General features: G+C 44.7%; 1 protein-coding gene across 1 annotated transcript in view; it reads left to right on the top strand.

Annotated features, from left to right (window-relative positions):
* The first annotated feature begins 3,084 nt into the window (after positions 1-3,084).
* The window catches only part of LOC111874401 (potassium voltage-gated channel protein Shaker), a 352,375-nt gene continuing 328,502 nt past the window's right edge, over positions 3,085-26,957 (top strand). Inside the window, exon 1 of the mRNA XM_023869887.2 lies at positions 3,085-3,553. Within this exon, the coding sequence (XP_023725655.1) occupies positions 3,405-3,553 (149 nt within the window). The 5' untranslated portion in view covers positions 3,085-3,404. The remainder of the gene's footprint in view (positions 3,554-26,957) is intronic.

Raw genomic sequence — 26,957 nt, 5'->3', positions numbered from 1 at the left:
CGCCATAGCTCAAGCGGTTAGTCGCTGGCTTCCCACCGTGGCGGCCCGGGTTCGATCCCGGGTCTGGTCAAGTGGGATTTGTGGTGGACAAAGTGGCATTGGGGCAGGTTTTCTCCGAGGATTTCCGTTTCCCCTGCCAATCTTCATTCCACCAATTGCTCCACAATCACCCTCACCTATCATCTGGGGCGGGTACAATAGGCCAGAACTGGCCGCAGTACAAGGGACTTAGTCCCGTAAAAAAGATTAACTCTCAGGAAAGGCTACATCTGTAATTGATTTTACACGAAGCATTAATAAAACAGTTCTATGCTCACGAAACAGAGATTTCAGACGTGCATTCCCAACAATGCAGTCAGGTACAGCACCATACCTGTAGAAACAGCGGCACGACACTTGAACAGGAAACCAGGAAACAGCGCAGTAGACGGAACTACAATACGCAAAAGTTTGCTAATGTAGAAACAAATGATAACACAAGCAGCGAGCTTACAACAGAACGTCAGAAAGCAGAAACCACCAAAAACAGGACGGAACGGAACAATCGACATTGGCGACATCTATATTAAAGGATCAACATTTCAAAATACACCGTTTAACCACCCACCCAAAAACACACACGTGCGACCATTAGCACCAACAGTGCACACTCCTATAACAACCGCGTCACTATAAAAGGGAAAAGCTCGAGAACACATTTTGTATATATGTAGTGTTTTCGCGCTTTATATATATATATATACACGCAACATTCATCAGTTCCACGCATAAGGCCCCCCCCATACGTATAATAGGATAATTTTTAGGAAAATAACAATAATTTTAAATAAGCTATACTAATTCCGAGACAACAATTTCGGTATATAGAAACATTGTAATTCTATTTTTTTTTAATGCTAGTGGGGTGGGACTAAGTCCCTTGTACTGCGGCCACTTCTGGCCTATTGTACCAGCCCCAGATGATAGGTGAGGGTGATTGTGGAGCAGTTGGCGGAATGAAGATTGGCGGGGGAAACCGAAGTACTCGGAGAAAATCAACCCCAGCGCCACTTTGTCCACCACAATTCGCACTTGACGAGACACGGGATCGAACCCGGGCCGCCCCGGTGAGAATTGTAATTCTATATAAAAACTTTAACATGACATGACTATTTAGCTATGCATCCCTCGCGACACGCAGTCTGGTAATGAACATGGACACATCTTGTATGTAAACGCGTGATGATGGTCATAAATGAGGGAAACATGCAACGAAAAGAACATATTAATAAACTAACCGATTTTAACGACAAATTCTAATCTATCAGTTATTTATTAAAAGTGTGAATTATTGTGACGGAAGAACATATCTATGTAGAAGTAACACACACAGAAGGATGCAAAACATACGAACGAGGATCTTAAATGTAACACTGAAGGAGTCTCAACAGGCTTAGCGGACGAATTACACTCCGTTCTGTGTATGCCCTCTGGGAAGAACTAATGACGTCAGACGTACTCATGCACCACAAGTGGACCTATTGTGTTGTTTCTGTACAAGCTTGGTGCAGGCGCGAAAGAGTTTATTTAAGTGCGGGCTGTTGAACGCAACAATACACTGAATATGTTAATACTTAATCCTAGTTTTTATTGTCTCTCTTGTTCCAACGAAAAGCATTCCTTATTAGAAACCAGAAGTAACTGCTCTCTCATTCTTGGCCTGCTATGTAATTACATTCATGCAAACTGTCGACTCTCCCCAGTTCGTTGCTATGGAAACCCTAATTGCATAACTTCAGAACTTTAATCCGATACTATATCTGGCTATTTTAGACTGACAGATACTTTATGGAGAAACTATGGTAGCCTGTGAGGATTACTTACTTCCGGAACGTGACGCCGTACAGTTTTGCTGGAACAAACGTCCATCTTCACTCTCTAATAGTGAGCCAGGGAAGCTCTGTTTGATGATTGATTAATTTCGACCCTGGAAAATGAGGCAGTGTGTTCCTCCGAGAAGTCCATGAATTTTTATCAGTCTACACGGTGTCTATTTCAGAATATAGTACTTATCACAGTCACCGCTAAGATAACCTGAAGAAAGTTTGCAATCGTGCATGGATTGGGCGAACTCGTGGGGCTAACTCGTCGCGAAGTGATTCCCCCGAAATGGCGCCCCCACGAAAAGCGCCCGAAAGCCGTCTGCCCGTGTCACACATCTGTCGGAAACGAAATGGACAAACGTGAAGTTCTCATGACGGCCACTCTGAAGTTTATAAGATTTTGGGATATAACGGCGTGTACTCCGGCGTTTCGGAGGAACCTGCTATGCCTTCTTCAGGATAGAAATGCAATCTGTGAGGGAAAGAATTCGGTGATGTAGGGGAGGACGAGAATTTAGGTTATATGAAATTGTGAACCAAAAAAAGGCCGGATCTTCTTCAGACCGCTCTGTTACGTTCCGTATCTGTCCTGTTCCCCTCTACTTTTTACAGTCTTTACATTGTACCATCTGTCTGCCAGTCTACAAGTCCAGCCCCTCTTTCAGTGCCACAGGATCCCTTTCAGTTTACACCCCTCACATTGTTTTCCTCTCTTTTTTTTTTAATTTCGTGGGGCGGAGTGGGACTGAGTCCACTTGGGACGTCGGACACTTCTGGCCTATTGTATCAGCCCCAGATGATAGGTGAGGGTGATTGTGGAGCAATTGGTGGAATGAAGATTGGCAGGGGAAAAATCAAAGTACTCGGAGAAAATCTGCCTCAGTGCCACTTTGTCCACCACAAATCCCACACGATCTGACCTAGACTCGAACCCTATGACACTGTCTTGTTTCCCCCCTTTAATCACAGTAATTTTCCACTTATATCACTGATATTTCTACACCCTCCGCGTGACTTACTCTTCTACCCTGAAGATGGAGGCATCATGTTGCTCCGAAACTTTGACCAGTATGTGCACGGCGTTACGTCCTAGAAGACAGCTAGGGGCGGAATACGATCCAGGTAAGCGTGGTCGCGCGCGTCGCTACGCTATCTCTGTCTTGCTCTTTGGCGTCTACTGCTGGATGCGTCGCCGTCAGTAGCACGGTAGTTCGGCGGCGGGACGGTCGCACAACTGCGTGTACAGCGTCACCGCCGTCGCCGGGGGTCCCAGTAACGGGAAATAATTTGGACGCGTGTGCGTGTGTGGTCAGTGTGCTCACCCTTGCAGGTGCGGCGGGAGTAATGTGTGGTGTGCTTGTTCCGGCGGCTTGCGAGTGATGTGGTTCGGTGTTGCGGGTCGCAGTACCGCCTCCAGCTACTAGCTGCTGCTCTTGGTTGCTAGGAGAATCTGAAAGTTCCGCCGCTCACTGTCCCCTCTACGCCAGGCAGAGGGGTACTGGGTTAGTTTCTCGACGCGGATGTGTCAACATAGCAAGCGCCATGTGGCAGACGGGTGGCATGGGGGGCCACGCGCAAAACAACCCCTGGATGAAGCTGATGGGCATCGTACACAAAGAGCGACGCCATCACGACAGTGGAGGGGGCACACAGACGTCAACCACCGGCTCCAACGACCGGACCCTCAACCAGTGAGTAACGCAGATTAACTTCACTTCGCCTTTTTAAATCTGGCGCCTTGGCCGAAACGTCCTCAGCTTCGTGAAAGAGTGAATAATGTTTATAATGTTCTCTGGTATAAAACCGTATAGTTCGGCAGAAATTTACCGACGTTTCGGAGTCGAAGAGTGTGCCAAGAGACCAGAAAGTAGACAGAAGAGGATTGAGACAGAATTCTCCTGCAAATTTCTACCGGACTAGACGGCGTCACATTCCGGAATAGAGTACTTTTGAGGGTTTCAGATCAGACAATGCAAAGAAGCAGATTATAAGAGTGACGACATCTCTGTCTGCCACTTGAGATTTATGCGGTTTTTGGAGTTTGTCCGCCCTCCGTTACTCTGAAGAAAGGTCCAGTGATTGAGGTGAACTCTTTCTAAAGGCACAACACAGTAAGTAGGTGTCTCCCACCTCCTCACCTGAGAACAGAAACAGACCTACTTTCCGAAACATTCTGTTATCGAGCGATGGACGAAGTCCAGAAACTTAGAGAGTCTCTGTAAGATTTCAGGTTTCTCGTCTTGTGGGATGTGGCGCCGTGTAGATCTTATATTAACCGACGTTTCGGAGGAAAGTATCACCTCCATCATCAGGGTACAATAACCTGCAATCGAGGAACCAGCGTAAGCAGGAGGCTGCAGACTGTCACCAGCCAGATGAAGGGAATGTTCCTCCGAAACATCAGTTAATACAAGATGTACACGGCGCCACATCCCAGAAGACAGCATTCTTCATTGTCTCTGGAAATTTATGAGAGAGGAATTCATAATTACTCGTAAAATAGAATTCGCTGGATTTGAAGTTCTCACAGCGGTGAACATACGAGTATACCCAACTACACGGCATCACCTCTCTGTATGAAGTTACTTGCAGAGACCTGCACATGATGGAGAGGCAGGGCTTCGCTGTCCCCATGTTACGAACCTCACATATCGTCCGTCTCCTGTAGTTATTTATACATACACGAATTTCTGTTGAACCTTGAGGCTGCTGTGTCAGCTTCGGTTGTGAGGTTGTGCTGAGGTTTACTTAACCTCACTTCTGTGACAGTGTGAAACACATACGAAACATAACATTACATGCAATACTTTATAGATTATTGAATGTGAAACCGTGTAGTCGGGTGAAATTAGTGGATGTTTCGTATTCAGGTCCAGGACTGAAGACTAGCGTAACAAGTGGAGCTCTGTTTGTCGTTTACTTTTTGCTGGTTAGTTCATTAGATTATTCTTAAACCGTGAAGAAGGAGGCAGTGCTTTAGTTCGCAACATCTGTGAACCTCTAGCGGACTGCACGGCGCCGTATCCAAGAAGAGAAGTAAAGACATTGGTTAGAGAGCTCCCAGAGAAGTAAGCGACCGTTATGAACTGATGATAATGTAAACACGGATACATATCATAATGATGACAGCTTTGATCATCTTCATTACCTGGCAGTCAGAAGTTCGGCAATTTTTTGAGCTCTGAGGCCCTGTTAGTCCAATTTTTATCATCGGTTATCTCTCCCAGTTCACTGACGCAACCGTCATCAGATGGCCTTACATTTCGAAATGTTGCCCAACTTGGGTAAGAGGTAAAGCTGTCCCCTGTGCTTAACTAATTAAGCACTACACCATGAAGGCGTATGGGGGAGTGGATGTATCGATCCATATTTTCTTGACCTCGGCACTCTTTGGAGGTGAGGGCTCAGCTTCATGCCCCGGCCGCTTTTCTTCCGGGGAAGATTCGATAAGGTACTGGGTGAGCCTCAGAGTCGGTCTGGAAGACGTGGAGCAGAGAACATTCTTGAAAATACCGGGACTCGAATTCCGACCCCTCGGCCGTCCATTCCGTAGCCAGTCGCTATACCGACTCCTGCCCGATACGTGTTCCATTTTTAATTCTTTAATGCACCTTCATTTCCTTTTGTGGTCCATCCAAGCGTATTTCGCCGTTCGCCAAACAAATATCGTTTGCACATTTGTGGTTCTGAGTATCTGTTCCAGTTACTCGAGTGTGTAATTATGTACATCAGAGGGAGAATGCTCTGGTTAACATAGGCCGAAAATACGTTAGTTATCATTCGAATGAACAAGTAAGAACATTTAAAACCAATTATCATAATCAAATCTGGAATCAGAGCCATTAATGCTCATCAGTTTTTTTTTTGCGAAATATTATTCAATATGGTGAGCATCTCAGGTAAGCATAAACTGCATGAAGCCTTATAAAGTCATATCTTTATATACGCCTTTAGGGAGAATCGTCCAAGCTCATGTTGCCACGAACAGGAACTCCAGTTTTTCCGTTCCTGTAAGCATACTGCCCGGTGCGTCTCCATCAACAAGTGTAAGAGAGCATTTCGGCGCGTCAGCAGGAGCATATGATCTGATCTTCCTTCCTCTCTTTGCTTCATTCCTTCACGGGTCTGCCGTCTCCAGTTTCACAGTAATTGCAAGTCACAGCCTCCAAGCTTTAAACTCCCAAAAAGCTACATTTTGAAGGGTTCTGACGACGAATTACTGGGTTTTGGGGACTTCCCATCGTCCGGGATTCTAGTAAATAAAAAGATGACGTTTCGGAAACAGATCCAGTAATTCTGCGTCTCATAAAGGCCAAGTCCAAGTCACATTACGACTGGCGGTCAGTCAGTCAGTAAGTCTTGGTGTCGAGCCCCATCTGGGACTCATGACCAGATATTTATTACTGTTTGGCATTTACGGTCTTGTTTTTGTGGGGCACCCTCTCTGACGAGAGGACGGGTCTGCTTTTGTAGTATATGATGCTGGCCTTGCCAGTGCAGTCTTTCTCGGGTCTGAGTCCCTTGCAACTCGCGACCATATTTTACTGTCTCAGATTTGAAACTTTCCTTTTCGTCGCTTTTATATGTCTTCTGATTATATATGAGTCTCTTCTTCCTTTTTCTCTCCTTCTCCTTTCTCTTCCTCTTCCTTCTGTCGATCGGTACAACATAAGGCAAAAGGGTAAAGCTGTCCCTGTAACAGTCCGTGAAGGCCCGAAGGGTTGTGAGACGTCGAGGCTCCCACGTTTTCTAAACAGTCAACTTACAGATGGCGATGAGGTTGTTAGCCTTAAGCGCCGGCCGCCCTTTACCCCCAGGAAGATTCTTGATACTATTTCTGTCAGAGGCTTAGTCGACGCCGAGGCCATAGTGCGGCTGGAAGGGTTAGGTCAATTGAAAAATCCAGTGACCTCATCGGAAATGGAACCAACGACCTTCTAGCTTGAAGCATATACCGCGTGTTCCGCCAACACAAAATGGGTTTCGTTAATAGCTGTTCACGCATTCGCTCTGTACACTCATACCAATTCTGCGGTCTAGTTTGCTGGTTCTTCATCGCTAACGGCCGTTACTGAGACCCGTGAAGTGTGTATCCTTTCGTTTTCTGCACAGATGTTTAGATATTCTTGTGAAACCTCCATTTATATCACCAGAATGTGTGTTGCAGAACATGTGTTCACTTCACGAAAATGTTTGTTAGTTCCTTGTGTAATTTGATTTGTTTCATTCTACTCCGTCACACTAATATCATTAAAAAGTTAAATAGTTCCGTTCAGTGTGAGTGGTTAAGATTTTCTTATTTCAATTATTCATGCCCTTACATGTTTCGGCCTTCAGAGGGACACCTTTACATCAGTACTGTTAGAAGCCACTATTACAGTACATGTTCTAAAAGTTAAAATACGTGTATATACATACAATATAAATAATATAAATTGGTTGTATTGAAATTGAAAAAATCATAACCAATCACACTGGACGAAACTACCTAACTTTCCCATAATCTTTTTATAATATTATAGCGCTGACACCGTTAAGACTTGGCCTGTCGAACAAATGACGAATAGGAAAGACTTAGTTGAATTGTTGTATAGGAATTTCCTGAAGGGACTGAGGAAAACCTCATAAATCCTGAAGCTGTAAAGCCAGTTTTCCGGACGAGAATCGTACCGAACACCTGCAAAATATAAATCAAGTTATCTATATTCACATTCTCGGTACTTTACGAATTGTAACAAGAAGTTCTGGGACGAACTCATCACATACTTTCCTTTGATATGACACTGGTCGCTATAAGCAGGACCAGTTAACAGCCAGTCTCAGTCAGATAACCGCTGGGTTTCTGTCCTTGTGAGCAGCTGCTATGAGAAGTTGGTAGCTGAGGCATGGGGAAAGCTCGGGAACCCAGGGAACGTCCGCCCTTGAAGCCGATACCAAGCAACGGCAGTGAAGACGTGACAGTGGGCTCTAGTGCGCGTGAGTGTAGTAGTGAACTGCAAAGTATAGCCACGCGCTGTATCAGAGAGTCATGAATGCAAAACCCGTGTGTAGTCACTCTCCATCACGTGACATTATATCTGTAAGGGAGTGTTCTCGGGATGTTTCGGAGATTATCTGCGTTTCTATCTTCATGGTTTATGATTGAAGTAGTGTCCGAGAGTTATATCTATGTTGCGGAAACATTACTCATCATGTCATTCCCTGATGATTGAAGCATCGGGTACTGCTGACGGCCGGAGAAGCGTCGCGATGCCTGAACTGAACTCAGGAACCATATGCTGTGGTGAGGCGACATGCCGACACTTGTGGCAGATGGGAACAGAAGAGAGGGAAGTGTATGTCCTACTTGTCGCTCTGAAATATGAAGCATTCAACTGGTTGCCAATTTGCTCTGCTCTACCTAACGCGCTGCATTACCGACCCTTGCAGTACTTTCTCTCAATGTGTCAGACGAACAACACCGACACGTCCCCACAATTTCAATATTTCACGAAGAGCGCCATGGGCTAGCAATCCTCAGATTCAGGGGATCCTGTTGTCCTAATGGATGTTTTATTGTTTTTCTTTTTAATCCACCCAGGAGAATACCAATAGCCGGGATTGCTCAGTCGGTATAACAGTTGCCTGCGGGATGGACTGCCGAGGAATATGAAATCGAATCCCAATATGATCAAATTTTTCCCTTTTCTACGTCGTCCAGACCGGTTTTGGGCCCCATCCAGTCTCCTATCCAAAGGGTAACCGTTGCCGTTTCACTTGAGGGACAGCGGCCTGGGCGTGAAGGTGATCATTCAGCTCCAATTAGTTTCGAGGTCAAGAATAGCTTGTGGCTGCAGCCACCTGTTCATGTTGGTTCCTCACTCGCGGATTTTATCTACACGGCTCCACATCGAAGAAGACGGCATTCTTCATAGTCACCGCCGTGAAAACCTCATATCTTACAACTATCGAAATTATTAAAGCATCATAATATACATACATGAGCTGGGGCTAGAGAAATCTGATGCAGCCAGTTACGACAGTAGAAACACACTGTCTCTCACTGCGAGCTTTAGCGCCCTGCTAGGGCAGGATCCACCCTGATATGACTCCGAATGTGAACATCAACACGTACTGCTCACTGCAGATCAACCCCAGGAAGATATCGGAACTAAACGTAAATAAAACCGTGGAAATGGATCATTTGTGTTCTCCAGACAGCCTTATTCTTCCAGTAGAATGTGGTTATGTGTCTCCCCTGTCACAGATCAGCAACAGCAGGCAGATGTGAAGAAATCCACAAGTTCTCCTTTTTATTACCGGACAGCAAAAAAATAAGTTGCTCTTTCAACGTAAAGATCTGGCACTTCCAATCTCTAACTACGGTTTGGTCCACGCGTAGGCGTTATTACCTCGAGGGACACAGAAATCGCGATCTGATTGGGCGCACACATTATGGGTTGCAAAAGTTCTGGGAAGTCATTTGGTAGAAGAAGCAATGCTGCTGTCCACAGGTAACGTTTCTGCACAAGTCGATACAGCAATACAGAGCGAAGCACAGGTACCTCTCTTCGTCGTTTACTGCTTCCACCTTTTGGTCCGGTCCATAAATACTACTATATCTTCCAACGTACATAACGACAGAGTCGGAAGATTTAGCCTTGAAATGGTAACGATATATACCACGTATTTTAAGATATCAGAATTCTACATTTTGACCATAGAGTGTATCTGTGTGTTCCGTACTGTTCTCACAATAAACAGCGGCTGTTTCCCTAAACAGCATTAACCAGTTGTGCTATGTAGCGGAGACGTAATGTGTTTCTTGTGAGGTACGGACTGAATTCTTATATACATAGCATTCTGCCCACAGAGTGTGTCTGTGTGTTCCTTACTGTTCTCACAATAAACAGCGGCTGTTTCCCTAAACAGCATTAACCAGTTGTGCTATGTAGCGGAGACGTAATGTGTTTCTTGTGAGGTACGGACTGAATTCTTATATACATAGCATTCTGCCCACAGAGTGTGTCTGTGTGTTCCTTACTGTTCTCACAATAAACAGCGGCTGTTTCCCTAAACAGCATTAACCGGTTGACCTCTGTAGCGGACACGTAATGTGTTCCCTGTGAGGTACGGACTGAATTCTTATATATACTGCATTCTGCTCACAGAGTGTATCTGTGTGTTCCGTATGGTTCTCACAATAAACAGCGACTGTTTTCCTTAACAGTATTAACCGGTTAGTCTTCTGTGTGGTGACGCTGTATGTTTCCTGTGATGTATGAACTGAATGTGTAAATATTCATTTGCTGAATTTCGTAGTTCAACATGTTAAGCAAGTCCACGGAGTGATTTTGCCTTGTGTGACGGAGGGTTGGTGCTTAGGAAGCTGTCACTACTGCCACTGTAAGAACTCTAAGTTAAATTGCCAAAATGTAGGACTTGTGGTTCTCACAGCGGAGAATATGAAGAGCTTTACGTTCGGGGTATAAGGCCTTGTAATCGGCTGCATTTCAACGGAGTGTACACTGTTATATCCCAGAAGAAAGAACTCTTCATTCCGGAAGATGTTCACGGAGAGACGACAAAATTAAATTTCTCCCTTTTTTCCGTGGAGAGATACGTACGAAATTGAAGTACAAGTTACAAAGTACGTTAAATGCGAAGGAGGCAGTAAGCTCCCTCTATAGGAATAAAAGCTTTTGTTGAATGGTGCNTTTCTTGTGTGTTCCAGCAGAATTAGAACAGAAAACTGGAATTTAAAATGATGTCACTTATTGGCTAGAATTATAAAATTATCGTAAACCAGAGAGATGATAAATATTGTGAAGAACATCGGTTTAAAACTGACTTTAAATATAAATTTAAATATAATTTTATAATTCTAGCCAATAAGTGACATCATTTTAAATTCCAGTTTTCTGTTCTAATTCTGCTGGAACACACAAGAAACGAATTTTCCAGATCTGTCGCTAGTACTAACACACGAAGAACCACTGGACTAGATTAGTGAGAATGACATATTGAATGAGAAACGTAAGGAAGAGTATTGTATTGTATTTATTTTAGATCGAGAACAACCAGTATAAGATCAGAATAGGCTGCTTGTGGTCGAGATACGAACCCAGGATCTCGCGATTTCGATGCAGAAGTAGTAACCGCTATTGCTCTGTCCCACGTAACCCTGCTGTTGTCTGTGTGTACTGTGGGGGCACAGTGCCCATGTGAAAATAACTTGGACCGAATTGGCGCAAACTCTTTTATCAGCCCATCGCTCGGCCGTGCGTCGCAAGCGCTGCTTCTCAGGCCTGTCTTCCGTACTAAACTCCCTGTTCAAAAGTTTCGCGAAATTCAGTTCTTTATTATTTATGTGCTGAGCCAACAGCCGCAAGGCAAATTACAGACACAGCACAATGCAGACAAAAGTAGTTACGTACTGGACAAACAACATAAAATCAAAGACTATGATATGTAAGCAGTGTCCGTCTTTTAGTGCACTTAATTTTACTTGTTTGTTGTCAAGTAACAAGTAAAATTGAGTGCACTAAAAGACGGACACTGCTTACATATCATGGACGAAGATCAGTGCAACAGGACGCTAAAATACAACAAAATCAAAGACTAATTAAAAGTAAGCACTGGGGAAAAAACACGTTAATGCATATAAGGAAACAAACAAACAAACAAACAACAACAACAACAACAACAATAATAATAATAATAATAAACTATAATGTACAAAATGTTATTTCTATCAACATTTTTCATGAAATAGACAATTCAACTCCGATTGTTTGAACTTCTCTTGTGTTTAGTATTTGGGAGCCTCAGTGATATTTCTCTGCAAGTTTTATGGATCAGCCGAACTGATTGGCTTAGCAGCAAGGAGCTACACTTATGTCAGTCACCCCATGTCAATCCCCCCCCCGCTCCTCAGTCGCCAATTCTTCGCATCATCATTCTTAATATTATATAAATATTGACAGTAACAAAAGGTAAAGCTGTCCCTGTAACAGGCCGTGGAGGCCCATAGTGTTATGAGGCGTCGAGGCTCCCACATTTTCTAGACAATTGGCTCACAGACGGCGGTGAGGTTGTCAGCTTTATGCGCCGGCCGCCCTTTGCCCCCAGGAAGATTCCTGGTACTCATTTCTGTTAGAGGCTGAGTCGACCCCAGGGCCACAGTGCGGTTGGAAGAATTAGGTAAATTGAAAAATCCAATGATCTCATCGGGAATCGAACTGCGACCTTCTATCTTCTAGCATAATGCTTCAACAAACTAGGCTACGGCGTGCCTCCGTGCTGTTGCTTCTTAACAGTGCCCAGCGTTACCTTACGGCGGTGGACAGTCTGACAGTTGAGAGAAGGCTGATACCTTCTTCAAGACGAAATATCCCGTAAGGGACGCCGACGCTGGCGTCTTACAGAGCGCAGTCTGGTAGGGGTTAATGTATTTATTCTCAAGTTGCTTATCTCTACAGGATAAACGTAAGCTTACTTCACAAACCAGAATGTTTACATCTCTATCGCTGTGGACTATTCCTGGATTGTATTTCTAGAAGTACTGGATTCGAATCACAGCTAGAGTACGGACTAATTGACTGAAGACTTTCGCGGGTCCCCTTACTTTGTCCATGCTCGGATATTGTATGAGGTTCTTCCACGGCAACTTCCTTGCCATTGTTTCGAATTTGTTTTTCCCTACCGATACGATCGTGTGGGTCTGGATTGTGAGAGTGAATGAAAATACGGAACATGTCTTTTGCATGGTAACGACGGGTGACCCTGGGCGGTGAGATGAATGTCAGAAATCAGTCTCAGAAGTCCCATGTACACTCCATCCGCCGTGGGAACGAGGCTGCAACATAGGCAGTGAGTGACGTTGACTGTTACGCCGTCGTTATAGAGCTACTCCATTGTGTTTTGAACGCTTTCACGTTGTTCCTTTTCCTGGGATGAAATTCAAGCAAACAGAGAACTTTTGTTCCGCAAAGTTGCACCCACGAGGTGTGAGCATGCCAGTAGATATACACCAGAAATACTTCGCTGAGTTTCATGATTATTGATTTATAATTCATGGAATTGCTGTTGGTTGAGGCACCATTCTACAAGCCACGGATTCGATTCCCGATGAGGTCATTGGATTTTTTAATTCAGCTAATCCTTCCAACCGCCCCTGGGTTCGACTCAGCCTCTAACATAAATGAGTACCAGAAATTTTCCTGGGGGTGGATGACGGCCGGAGCGTAAGGCTGACAACCTCACCGCCATTTTTGAGCCGATTTTCTGGAGAAAATGTGGGAGCCTCGATGTCTCACAACAGGAATACCTTTACCTTTTTACATATTATTCCTACCAGCTTCTCCATATTAGCGGAAAAGTCTCAGGCATCAATCAGAGGCCATAATTCTTTCACAAAAATGATTGTGTTGAGAGTGACACCCGGTTCACGAACCCCAGCTTGCCACCTGCCGGTTATGGAGCATATTAAGCAGAGCAGTATTGTCTGAACAGCAATAGCGCGGACCCACGTGAGTGAGTGTTTTACTTCCATTTCTGTTGAAGTTGCGTGCCGCTCGCTAACCGTCGCGTGCGCGCGCAGCCATTCCATAAAATGAAAACAACAAAGCCCGGTGTATTTCTGTCTCTAATAAGAAACAAGTTTGATAAAATTACAAATACTTGCTGGCAGAGAATATAACCGCTCCCTGTATTCACCTGGCACGCAAAGTCGGGTGCTAAACGTAACGACAATGATCAGACTTTGAGATGAGGGCCCCTGTCTTCACGCAGCCTACGTAGCTCAGTCACTGTAGTGACTAGACTAGACAACTGGATGTTAGATATGTCCCTGTCCCTCGCTCTTAGAGCTACCCTGCCTCTTATCTGGTGGGTACCGAGGGCTCTTTGCCAAAGCAGTGAAGCGGCCAGGGCTTGAAACTGAGCCGTCAACTTCGTCAAGTGTTGCGGAGAAAAATGCTTCGGGATATATCTCCACTCCACCATACGTCATGTTGTGGTGCTGAGTCAGGGAAAATCAATCTAGACACGTGACAGGAAGTAAGTTTCCGTGACGGAGTTGATAGGGAAGCCGAACAGGTTCATCCGCAAGGAAGTACCAGTTCCCACGGTTTCTCCCACGCCCTGTATTTTTGTGTACATTTCGTTTTGGTAATGATCAGGTAACAGGGTGCTGAGGAGAATATCTGGACCTAAGAGAGATGAAGTGACAGGAGGTTGGGGAAAACTGCATAATGAGGAGCTTCATAACTTGTACTCTTCTCCAAGTCTAATTAGAGAGATCAAGTTAAGGAGGATGAGATGGGCAGGGCATGTAACACGATTGGGGAGGAAGATGAATGCATATAGGATATTGGTGGGAAAGCCAGATGGAAAGAGACCACTGGGAAGGCTAAGATGTAGGTGGGTGAACAATATTATAACAGATCTTACAGAGATATAATTGGGTTATATGGACTGGATTGATCTGGCTCAGGATAGGGGCCAGTGGAGGGTTTTTGTGAACACGGTAATGAAACTTCGAGTTCAATAAAATGCTGGGAAGTTCTTGAGTAGCTGAACAACTAGCAGCTTTTTAAGAAGGGCTCATGAGTGAGTGAATAGTCAGAGTTTGCCACTGTTTGAGATGGCCCTGTAGGCACGCAATTTGTGATCCTGCCCATGAAACTCTTTCGTCAGAAGTATACGTTTCTTTGTGTGGCACCAGGAATTAATTAAATAATTTTCCTGGGGAGTAAAGCGCGGCCGGCGCGTAAGGCTGACAACCTTACCGCTATCTTTGAGCCGATTGTCTAGATAGTGTGGGACCCTCAACGTCTCACAACCCTATGGGCCTTCACGGCCTGGTAGAGGGATAGCTTTATTTTTCTTTTTTTACTTCAGACGCCCTCTGCGTCCTGACTGTTGTAACATGTCGAGAAGTAGAACAGTTTGTCTGTGATGAACTGGGATTGCCGTTGTCTGCTCGGAGTACTGTCCCTACTTGGACTGAGGAAATCAGCAATAATTCTTCAAGCAGAATAGTCTGTGTTCCAGCCGATATTCGAACCCATTACCTTCCTAATATGAGTCCACAGCGATACAGCCACCCCGGCCCGCTTAGTTCTGTTGGTATATATTACGTTCCCAATAGCTGCAAGCCGTGGGATTCCAGTTGAAGAATTTGGGGCGTAGTATCTTTTGTGGAAATTGTAAGACTTCAGTGTTTCAGTGACAGGGGTCCGTAGCGTCCTCTCGGACTGACAAACATGTTAGTTGCTGAGATATATGCTGGTCTTGATATCAGCCGTACTTCATGATATCGCGTAACTCACAATACAGCTTTGGATATGATAGCACAACTCAGTAAATTTAAATTCGAATGGAAGTTCTGTCCGGAGTTATGTCCCTGCGATTTGCAGGACTCTCGAGGTGTGTATGGACATGAGGAACAGGCCTGTTTGCGTAGATTGCTTCAGATGACGAACATGTCACGCCCGTTTCAGTTCTCTGCACAAGTACATCATAAATTAGTTTGTAGGACGCTTAATCCCGTTCCCCCGCACTGTTGCTGCCTGCGGGAACAACACATACAAAGCGCGTTCCAACTGTCCGAGGAGTGTACTCTCAAGCGCTCTGGCTACGTCACAACTGACGTGCATGGAGAAATATGATTGTCTTCTTACAGAACAGTAACACTTCCCTCTAAGAGCTACAACAATGAGAACCATGTATATTTATTGGGAGTCTATAGTCTGGGATACAAGGCCGTGTAGGCATTGCCTTCATCTTAGAGGTCGAAAATTAAAACGGACAAAATACCACAGTGTTACAACCCTGAAAATGGAATTAATAGATTCCTCCGAAACGTATGTTGACTTTTACAGGACTGCATGACGTTATATACCAGAAAATATAACTCTTCTTTGTCATCGCTTTGAGAAGTTCCAATCGAAATGTATCAGTTTTGAAATCCAGACTCCTTGACTGATAGATACCACAGCCACACAGATGCAGCACGGATGAACGTATACTTTAATCCAGGGGCACTTTCTAGCTGAATCCAAGGATCTGGTTTTCCCTTGAGAGGCTAAGAATTCCTAAGCTACTCAAATTGTCAGCTTTTTATGGAAACCAAAAGTTCATAACCGTGTTCACAAGGACCTGCCACTTGTCCCTATCTCTGGTCACATGAATCTGTTCCACACCTTCATCGTATTTATCTAAGATTCACTTTAATATTATCCAATGTATGCCTTGTTCCTCATTTTCTTTCCTTCTGGTTTCACGATAGAAAATTTGTATGCGCACATCACTCTCACGCATGCCATACGCCCTGTCCATCATATCCTCCATGATTCTATTGTTATAATAATATTTGCGCGAGAAGTTTAAATAATAAAGCTCCTCATTATGAATTTTTCTAATTCCTCCTCTTACTTCGTTCATATCAGGCCTGAATCACATCCTCAGCGTCCTGCTCTAAAACACATTCAGTTTTCACGTGATTGAATGACTATAGAAGATTTTGAATGAATAATCGAATTTTTTTTACCCTTAAACAACTTTTGACTGAACCTCACAGATCACTATCATAAACAGAGTAGTGTCCTCTGCCACGTTGCTTAGGAACGGCTTCCAACGGCGGACGTCTTTACAGGCTGGCGGCTTCAACTCTTCTGTAGCTGGCGTCTATCTCACACCTTAGTTTCGGCGTTGCTACGCGACGACTTACGAATAATGGGGTCGGCCCCGCCTCCCACACCTCCATATAATTTTTTTTCCCCTTGGCACTACAGCCCCAGTGGGCCTAGGCCTACCTCCGTGAACTCCGTTCACTTCGGTTTTTCTAGATCTTACACATACGGTAGGACTCCTTGGGCGAGTGATCAGCTCGTCGCAAGGCCTCTACCTGTAGACAAACACAGGAAAACGCACACAAACATCCATACTCTGAGTGGGATTCGAGCCCACGATCCCGGCTTCCGAGCGAGCGAAGACAGTGCATGCCTTAGACAGCTCGGCTACCGTGACCGGCTCCATGTAAATAAGAAATACAATTATATGAAACAAATCAGACAATATTTTTTTATTGCCGCATGAATAGAATTTCCTGGCTGTGTTCACACTTCGCGTCGCTTCTTGTAAGATGGGACGGCGTCTGCTACACAGAAGCGGGGTGCGTGTTTTTGCTCTGTCCACGCGAAATCTGAATGTAACGAGGCCGCATTATTATTCATCAGCACAAGATCTCACGCTGAAATCAGAAGTCAAGGATTCTTGAGAAATTGCATTTCATGGGGAGCAGGAGTGTGGCGGTGCAGCATTATCATAAGACAAGGCGCTTGATACTCTAACAGGCCGTAGGGCGACAATGAAGATGAGGCCGGATAGCTCAGCATTTTCAGTGACTGTTGAACCAGCCAGACAACAGAGGAACCAGCCGTAGTTCTGGGACGCACCCAGCCTACTGTTCAGTGCATATCCGGATGTTTTCCCAGGGATAAAGCGACCGGTCCGTGAACCTAACAGCTCCCCTCAGTATGATGCTGAGTAGATGGAGCAAAGCGTTTCCCCCACATACTTCTTCACGGTTTCGTGCTTAGGGACACTGTAACATCAAGAGTGGGATATAATTATTTGGCAGTCAACAGACGTTTCGTAAGAACATACCGCATCCTTATTCAGGGTTGAAAATTAAGCCAAGCAAGAAGCAGACAGCAACTCCTGTGGAATTTTAGACTGTCATTCCAATAATGATGATGTATTTACCGCAGATTTCTTCTTATAATCTGTTTGTACTCTTAACAGTTTCAAGGGCAAAATAATATACAACAGGAATTTCCTACATCCCATCTGTAATTGTCGGTAGAATCGCTATGAGGCACCAAGACTTGGTCCAACTTGAAAACTTTCCCCATATTTGTTACCAGCCGGAAGATGCGCATAATGTTTTTGTCTTCATCGAAGCACAAATTTCTTCTCAATAATGTTTGTTATCAGTTCAGTCCATACCTCACAGGAAACACATTACGTCTCCGCTACAAAGCCCAACCGGTTAATGCTGTTTAGGGAAACAGTCGCTGTTTATTGTGAGAACCATGCGGAACACACAGATACACTCTGTGCGCAAAATGCAATATATATAAGAATTCAGTCCGTACCTCACAGGAAACATATTACATCTCCGCTACAAAGCCCAACCGGTTAATGCTGTTTAGGGAAACAGTCGCTGTTTATTGTGAGAACCGTACGGAACACACAGATACACTCTGTGGGCAGAATGAAGAGTTTTTTAATGTTAAAGCATGTAGTTCGTATGGGGACAATTCGGCTTTAAAGGGTTAAGAAAAAACTCACATTCCAAGCCCGCCTCTTTCATCCTTCATTCATGCGAGTACAGCAATGAATCAAACAACTTATTAAAACAAACAGACGTCGAACCAGAACACAGCCACCTGGAAAGTAGGGCGAGCGTCTGAACTGCGGCACAACCTGTCAGGCGCAACCTCTGGTATTATCGTGTCGAGGCGTGTCAATGAATGCGCCATTTCTTTTCCGTATCGCAATGATTTGAGAGGCGGGCGGGGTTTCATCGTTCGTAGCCCGAGCTTCGTGTTGATATCGGCTTGTCTAAAGAATTAGGGGACGGGACAAGGGAAAGTTATGAGAACTGGGAACATAAGGAACTTTGGGGTCCATGCGAACTTCGGTCCGGGCAATATCGCTGTATACAGAGTGCCCGGAAGTTCACACCCACGGGCTCCACCGCGCGATTTCTTGATAAGTATTGAGGCAAAAATATCGCCTGATATAATTTCTAACGACGAATACGTTGGGTGAAAAATTCGATTGTTGGTACCACACGCGTACTATAAACCCTCACTATGTGGGATGTCGGTTAATACGGGTCGAAATTTTAAGAATGAAAAATTCTCTTCACAGTTCAGGGCATACTTCAAAACTTTCATGGCATTTAGAAAGGAGAACGAGTCACTTGCCTGGTGAGATCAAACTGGACAGCTTCTTAAACCTGCATTATTACGTTCAAAAACAATTACAATTTCCAAGTCTTCTATCGGTGAATAAGTGTGTTGTCTCCTTATAGTTTAAATAAAAGTTTTACAGTGATGTTTTGTTATTTATTTTCATCAGCGCTACTTGTATTATTACATTTTCCATTTATTTATGTTCTAAGTTTTTTCCTTTTAGGGCTTCCTCTTGCTTCACTAATCCGGACCCTCCCCCCAATTAACTCGGATTACCGAGGGTTTACTGTACTGTGTTTCCATATGTCATCCAATTTGAACCACGCGGGCCGCCGCGGTGGAAAGCCAGCGACTAACCGCTTGAGCTACGTTCCCACCTCATGACTCAAGGTACACGGGTTCTAACCCGGCGGAGGTCGTGGAATTTTTAAGGGCGGAAAATTTCAGGGAACAAGTCCTCCTGGAGGGACTTTAAGGCGTGGGTACCGTGTCGTAGATTTACGGCACGTAAAAGAACCTCATGTCTCTAGGAGACCTCTGAGCTAAATTTGGCCAAAAAGTTTCCCGCCCAAAGTAGTTTGCAATGCCTCCGGTAGATGGGAAAGTATTGGGTACCACTGCCAGAGGAGGGACGACCTCTCTGACAGAAAGGAACTAACTATTAGATACCACTGCCAGTAGAGGATCGGAACCTCGCTGGCAGAAAGGGGCTGATAGCGAGCACCAGTACCGGTAGGGTATGGAGACAGTAGAAATTAAAGGGGGATGCACAATGGACCAATAACTGGTCTAAGTGCATGGGGAACCCACCCCCTCAATACTGAATACTGAACCGCTTGAGCTATGGCGAGACCCGTCTGTTCCAGCTGACACTGAGAAGTGCGAGGCGAGCGGAAAATAACTAAATCACGGACGGACATGAAATTGGTTTTCTTGAACTCGAATAATACCCGTGGTTCCAAAACATAGGTTTGAATCACTCTGTATAATAAGTATGACATGTGAGATAAGTGCGAATTGTGGCTGCATAGTGTACATTCTGTCGTTAATTAAAACTGTATTCTCTGTGAAACTTACTCTACTCTGAGTTAAATCCGCTCCAGTTTTCGAATTGTTACGAAAATGCGCCATGCCATGTAGTCCGCAAGCGAACTATACCAACCGAGCGACCGCCGCTTGTCGGTGAAGTTAGTGCCAACTTTAGCAGATATAGGGTGTCCGCATGGTCAGCGCAACGGATCCCCACGGCCGTTAATTTCGGTTTTCTAGACCGGAGCCTCCATTTCCTTGAAATGGCTCCTCAGTTATCCTCAGGAGGCTGAGTGGACCCCGTTCCAGACCCACTACGTCTCAGAAAATCTGGTAGCGCCGGGAATCGAATCCGGACCTTTGGATCTGTAGCCATGAACTATGACCACTAGACCACAGAGGCGGGCAGCGATTACGAAAACACGCCGAAAATATAAATAGACACGTATGGTTCATCCATCCTTAGGAATACAAGGCGTGTCGCTTCTGATGAACTGGGGCAATCCGTTGCTGTTTCCCCGTCTTCTGTCATGCGTGTTCTGTGTGACGTAGACAAGACGTGTTCAGAGCTCACTCCTTCAAACACAAGTTGTGTAATTTGCTTTAATAATAAGGGAGCATTGTTTCGCTTTGCTCACTAAACCTAAAATCCTCCCTTTATTGTCTAATCACCTAAAGTCGGTGTTTTCATGCCTGGCCATTCTCAACAGAATCGGTCGAGGCGACCAACTGAGGTACGTATTGCAGTACTGGTTGGGATATAGCTAGACACTAGCCTCCATTGCCATATTGCAGCTACATCACGCCCTCCGTTACGTCCTCACGCGCATAAAAACCCGGTCTGTAATCAATATAATAATCTGCAAATGGTAACTGTTTCCACTTGTAGTCTAGAATAGATTTCAATGGATTCTATTGTCCCGCTATATGTTAAAACTCTGTTGCTATGTAGGCAATACTGTATTCTTAACATCGAACGGACTATAGTTCCATAACAAAGTGCCTTCCACGAAACGAAATGTTTTAAGAAAATTACTGTCGCTTTTTATGCACTCAGTTTTGTGTTGAGAAATGGTTGCTGCATTTCTCAGCGAGGAAAGTTGCCTGCAGGTGCTATTAGCCTGAATACCTCATCCACCACCCCCACCGCCCCTCTAATCGGGGCGATTGACTGAGCCATTAATCTTGCACTCTGTCAAAGCCGTAGCAATGCAGATCAATTCGTTCCCGGATATGTGAACTCCGGCCGTTTTGTTCCCAGTCCATTCCCCCAACTCTGCCACGTCACGTGCTTTACTGTCGTGCACATCTGCTCCTTAAGCAGACGGGGCGTCTCCATTTCGAACCCAGTTCACGTAAAGTTCAGTACCAGACTGGAAGCACTTGATGGACGTGATGAATTTCAGAGAAAACTCAATCAGTATTAAGCTATAACAGCGATACTGCGCATTGCTGTTTTCAGAAAGTATTTTTCTTGCGCATCTCGCCATAATCTTGTGTAAACACTTCCCGTTACCATGGTTACGGTAAAACATGCCAAGTTGAAGTCTCAGCGTCCCTCTTCAAGGAAACAGGTTGAGTTGGACTTGAACCCAAAGGTGTAGTAGGACAGCAAACAATTTTACGCGGTTGTCTTTCCGAGGGGAACAATTTCCGTCTGTTCAGTTCCTTTTGGGGAAAGTGTGGGACAGACGGACAGATGGACTAGAGAGCGAGAGAGGGAGGAGGACATATGTCGGGAGAAGGTACAAAGAGCGACCGCCTCTGTGATCAATTGGTCAGAGTTCCTGGTTCCCGGGTTCGATTCCCGGCGCTACCAGATTTTCTGAGAAGTAGTGGTTCTGGAACGGAGTCCACTCAGTCTAGTGATGGTAACTGAGCAGCTATTTCAAGGAAATAGCGGCTTCGGTCTAGAAAACCGAAATTAACGACCGTGGGATCCGTTGCGCTGACCACGTGACACCTCTATCACAAAAGTTTGCACTTACTTGGCTGATAAGCGTCGGTCGCTCGATCGGTATAGTTCGCTTGCGGACTACAGGCAACGGAGTCTATCTGTTTGTTTGTTTGTTTGTTTGACGGTACACAGAGTCGAGAAACTGCTTGCACAATTTTCAGAATCGTGATACGGAAAAATATGTCCACGATTCTTGCGGGACTCGGTACCAAGAATGTCTGTGCTGACGAGGCCCATCAACAATTTAAGCGACCGAGGAATAGTGGCACATGTGCTAGAATTTTATCAATTGCAGGCCAAATGTACCGAACTTTCTGTATTAAACTTAGCCCTAATGAACATGCAGTATGTTGCCTAACAGAAGTGAATTTGAAGTTGTCCCTGTGCTTCACAAAGCACCAGATCATGAAGACGTATGGGGGAATGGGTGTATATCTCCACACATTCTTAACCTTGGCGTTAGATGGAAGTGAGTGGTAAGTTTCACGCTCCGTCCGCTTTACCGTTGGAAAAATAATTCTACATAGCTGGATCTGGTGTATTTAACACAGAGAAGATAATCATTCGTGCATCAAGATTCTCCAGCTCTTAGCCTAGTTACTATACTGACTGAGCTACCCCTGTCCGTCTGCTGACCAACTGTGTCAGTCCACGAAAAGCTGTTTATTGGAAAGTCCACCGTTATTTTGTATGTGAGTATGTTCTCAATATTTTATGGAGTCCGAGGGCTCATTAACGTATTCATAAGAGTCCGCCATTAGTCCATATCCAGAGCCAGATGACTCCAACACACTCTCTAATATCTTCAAAACTTTTCGCTTTTTTATTTGAGAAACCCGTAAGCTTATATATCTGTCTTCCGAGAGTAACTGCGGAGTAACCTGGCTTATAGTTACAAACACGGTGTGAATGTCATGCCACCGGAGGTCACCTCCATCTTTTATACACTACAATGTCCCACCGTCAATAACAGGTTCCGTCGCGGATCGCATGCAAATTGTTTATGTTGCAGCGACCCTGCTATATCAGGTTAATGTTGAATCGTCGAATTCTGAAATTTGGGACTGCAATAAACCTTTTAAGAATACACAGCTTTTATTGAGGTTGCATTTTACACAATGCAAAATAGCCACGTGGCGACCGCACTTTCTATATGTAGCCTATATAGATTTCTATATAATGACGATAACTCAGAAATTGGTTGAGAATTTCGAGGTCGACAACAAATATATTTATTATTATTATTACTATTATTATTATTATTATTATTATTATTAATATGAGTGCTTCCTCAGCTTAGGTTGTTGCCAAACTACCACACAACACGGGGTTACTTTTCAGAATTACTTTAAATTAGTAAACTCTTCACTATACCGACTGGGCTTTCGATGTGATGCCTTCACCGGGGGTCGAGTGTTACGGAAAGTCTGCAGTATATAGGTGCTGGCGTGACTTGTTGAGCACACACAAGTTTCAAGTGATGAATTATTAAAGCAACTCCCCGGGGACCTATGAATAACGGGGGAGCTGGGAATTAAGTGATTAGTAGTCCTCCGTGTTATGCAGCCCGCCTTGCACTGACACTGCATCCGTCCACAGTTCGAGGCAGTCAAGATTTTCAGGCCGAAGGCGTCGCTATTGTCGTATCCTTCCTCAGTCGCGCTTTTCCCCTTTAATCTTCTTTGTTTCCCCCCTCATTGTCCGACTACTTCACCTGCAAATGACGCCGTTATCCCTGTTTCGGTCACGGTAGCCGAGCAGTCTAAGGCATGCACTGTCTTCGCTCACTCGGAAGCCCGGATCGTGGGTTCGGATCTGTTTCCTGTGAGGTACGAACTGAATTCTTATATATTATTCTTATACACTGCCGGTCACAGTAGCTGAGCGGTCTGAGGCATTAACTGTCTTCGCTCGCTTGGCAACCGGGATCGTGGATTCGAATCCCACTCAGGGTATGGATGTTTAGTTTGTGTGTGTCTGTTTTTCTATGTTTGTGTACAGGTAGAAGCCTTGCGACGAGCTGATCACCCGCCCAAAGGGTCCTACCGTATGTCTAAGATCTATAAAAAAAAGTTGTCCTTGTAACAGGCCTTGGAGGCCCATAGGGTTGTGAGACGTCGAGGCTCCCACATTTTCTAGACAGTCGGCTCACGGATGGCGGTGAAGTCAGCCTTACACGCCGGCCGCCTTTTACCCCCAGGTAAATTCCTGGTACTCATTTCTGTTAGAGGCTGAGTCAAACTTAGAGCCATAGTGTGGCTGGAAGGATTAGGTCAATTAAAATTTAATAAGCTCATCGGGAATCGAACCCGCGACCTTCCGGCTTGTAGCATGGTGTCTCAACCAACTACGCTATCGCGTGCTTATTTGGTAGGTATAAAATATACGTTTACATGAAATGTTACTTCACAGAGGGTTGATGGTTTTAAATGCCCTATTTTTCGTTATTTATTTCTTGCGGTTTTCTTTAACGATCCTGTCAGGAACTTCGCCTTATTTCGTCGAATAACTGCATGATCAGGTCTATTGCATTCGATGTGGTATGGAAGAAAGTTGACGCCCTTGCGCCATGAAGACATAAGGGGGAGTAGAGGTATAGTCCCACATTTTTGACCTCGGCAATAGACGGAGGTGAGTATTCAGCTTGACGCGCCGGCCGCTTTAGATCCAGAGAAAGAGTCTCGTGGTTAAAGTGTGTATTGTCTGTTTTCCTCCCTAATTTCCTGATAAGGACCCCCCTATACAGGTCAGTAGCTTTACCGTTTCAATCAAATTTATTCTGGTATATAGGTAGAGATGTTTCGGAGAACTTTTCTGCCTTCATCGTCAGAATAGAATTCTAAGGAAGAAGAGAAACTGTATTTTAATCGTTTTCGAGTTCCGTTGCCAGTTCAAAATATTTCTTGCTTTTCTTTTTTTTCGCTGTTACATTAGCATCTCTTTGATCTATTATTGTTATTTGTTTCTTCCTGTTTGTGAGTCAGGCGCGCTATTCTGGGACTGACTTCTTCTAAAAGTAGATTGAAGTACTTAAAGGCTTATTACGAATTCCGAATCCTAGAATTTCCTGCACCTCGCTAGAAGGCCACTGGTGACGTGTTCTCCACTGTGCAGTGTCCAACGTAAACACCAGCAACAAGGACTGCGGCTGGTAATGGGCTGCCACGCTGATGCTATGGTTTCCACCTGGTTCTGTTCAGTAGAACGCACACCAGGGTAGCTCAGTGAGCATAGTGTCTAGGCTGCGAGATCGAAGACCCATGAGTCGGGGGCAAAACATTTTTCTCTTCGCTGTGTGTGCTTCTTCCTCCACACCCTTCAGACTGATTCTGGGACCCACCCAATAGCGGAGTCTTCCCGGGGATAAAGCGGCCTTGGCGTGAAACTCACCACTGCCGTGGATGTATACTTTCATTGTCCCATACGTCTTCATGTCTTGGTGCTTGCAGGGACAGTGTCACCATTTGCTTAAGAAACTAGTTGACCGCCTTCTGGGATGAGATACTTACTGACGTTTCGGAGGTACGTGTTGCCTCCATTTTCAGAGTAGAAATGTAAGCCTAGCGTAGGCAAAGTGGTGCTGATATGAGGAATGGTGACCGGTGTCCTCAAGCAACGCCACGTCTGAGGCTCTTGCGGGGGTATGGAGAATATGACCAACGTTTCCGAGCCGTTTCTGAACAACAGCTCGGTAAACATGTTCCCGCGGTAACGAATAGGCATGCAACAATCGAGGTACTGTTAAAATGGTGTTTTCTACTCGGTCCGTGCAAAGGTTTGTAAGGAGGACATTTGAAGAAAGAGACTTCAGACTGAGGAGTCTCGGATCTGAGACAGTAAAATGCGGTCATGAGTCCCTCGGGACTCGGACCCGAGAATGACTGCGCTGACAAGGACGAGCAGCAGTTGTAAGCAATAGACCCATCCTTTCATCAGAGAGGATGTTACATAAGGACTATAACCACAAGTGTGCAGTTGAAAAATATATATTGGTCATGAGTCTCAAGGGGCTTGTCTCCAAGAAGAACTGATTGGCGGTAAACCACCAGTCGTAAAGTAACTCTGACTCTGGAGAGATTTCAGTTTGAACGGAACCGCCGTTCAAAGAGGACCTAAGTCCCGAAGCTGAGAACTATTCATTGTTAGAAACCGTTACCAGGAAAATTCTACTGAAGACACTGCAAGCTTGAAGAGACTTGGCATGATTTGTAAAGTATGGAAATCAACGATAGCGTTATAGGTATTTTAGTTAAGACCCGTAACTGGTCAACAAATCCAATTATCCAAAACCCCGTCTATAGTCACACATGCTACCTGAAAGTAGCATGTAATGTGGTTTATTTTTGGTGGTTCATTTTACAGAGTTTTGCTGTTTTTTTAAGAACCATAAAGCGAGGAATCTTAGGATGATAAATGAATCTTGATTTGGAAATGCTTCGGAAGGAAAATATACTGCCTTATTCGATGTATTTTACCGCCATTTAAACTCCTTTTAAGATAATCTGGCTCCTGGCCGAGATTTGAAGCTGGCAGTCCCCAAGTACGAGTCTAACCTTTACGGGCTACAACAGCCCGCTTGGCGGAATATAGTGTAAAATTGTGTTATTACAGCTGTAATTTCATATACGTAAATTTTAAATTACGTCCTAATTCTTGAAGATAATTCAGTTCCAAAATTGCAGCGTTTCTCTAGCAAAGTATTGTCAGGTTTCGTAAGAATCACGCAATATCATTCTAAGGCAGACCTCGTGCCAGATGCTTGTACGTTCTGACACCTGTCCAAAGAAACAATGATTCCGAACTATTGAATCTTGCAGAGATTTCGCAGAGGAACAATTCTTTCCCGTCAGTGTGACAGTTTTCTGTATTTCTTACCACTGAATTTATCTGACTGCCAATATTGCTGTGTCTCTCACCCCCTGGGACGTCGAGCTGTCTATGGGGGTAATTTACACCCTCGTAAGAGAAAGACATCGCTTTGCCATGAAAGCAATTGGACATGCGCATTTGATTCCTGTCTGTCGGTTTGGACATGACGTCACTACTGGAACCCAACGTCGTTTCCGTCTGTGTTCTGCAAAAATTTTAATTACCCTTACATATAAAGTTATGTTAAGTGGTATAAATGTATACCACACTCTA

The sequence above is a fragment of the Cryptotermes secundus genome, unplaced genomic scaffold, assembly GCF_002891405.2.
Source record: "Cryptotermes secundus unplaced genomic scaffold, Csec_1.0 scaffold47, whole genome shotgun sequence".
NCBI classification, from domain to species: domain Eukaryota; kingdom Metazoa; phylum Arthropoda; class Insecta; order Blattodea; family Kalotermitidae; genus Cryptotermes; species Cryptotermes secundus.
Note: the sequence above shows the minus strand (reverse complement) of the source record. Positions and strands in the feature narration are given on the sequence as shown.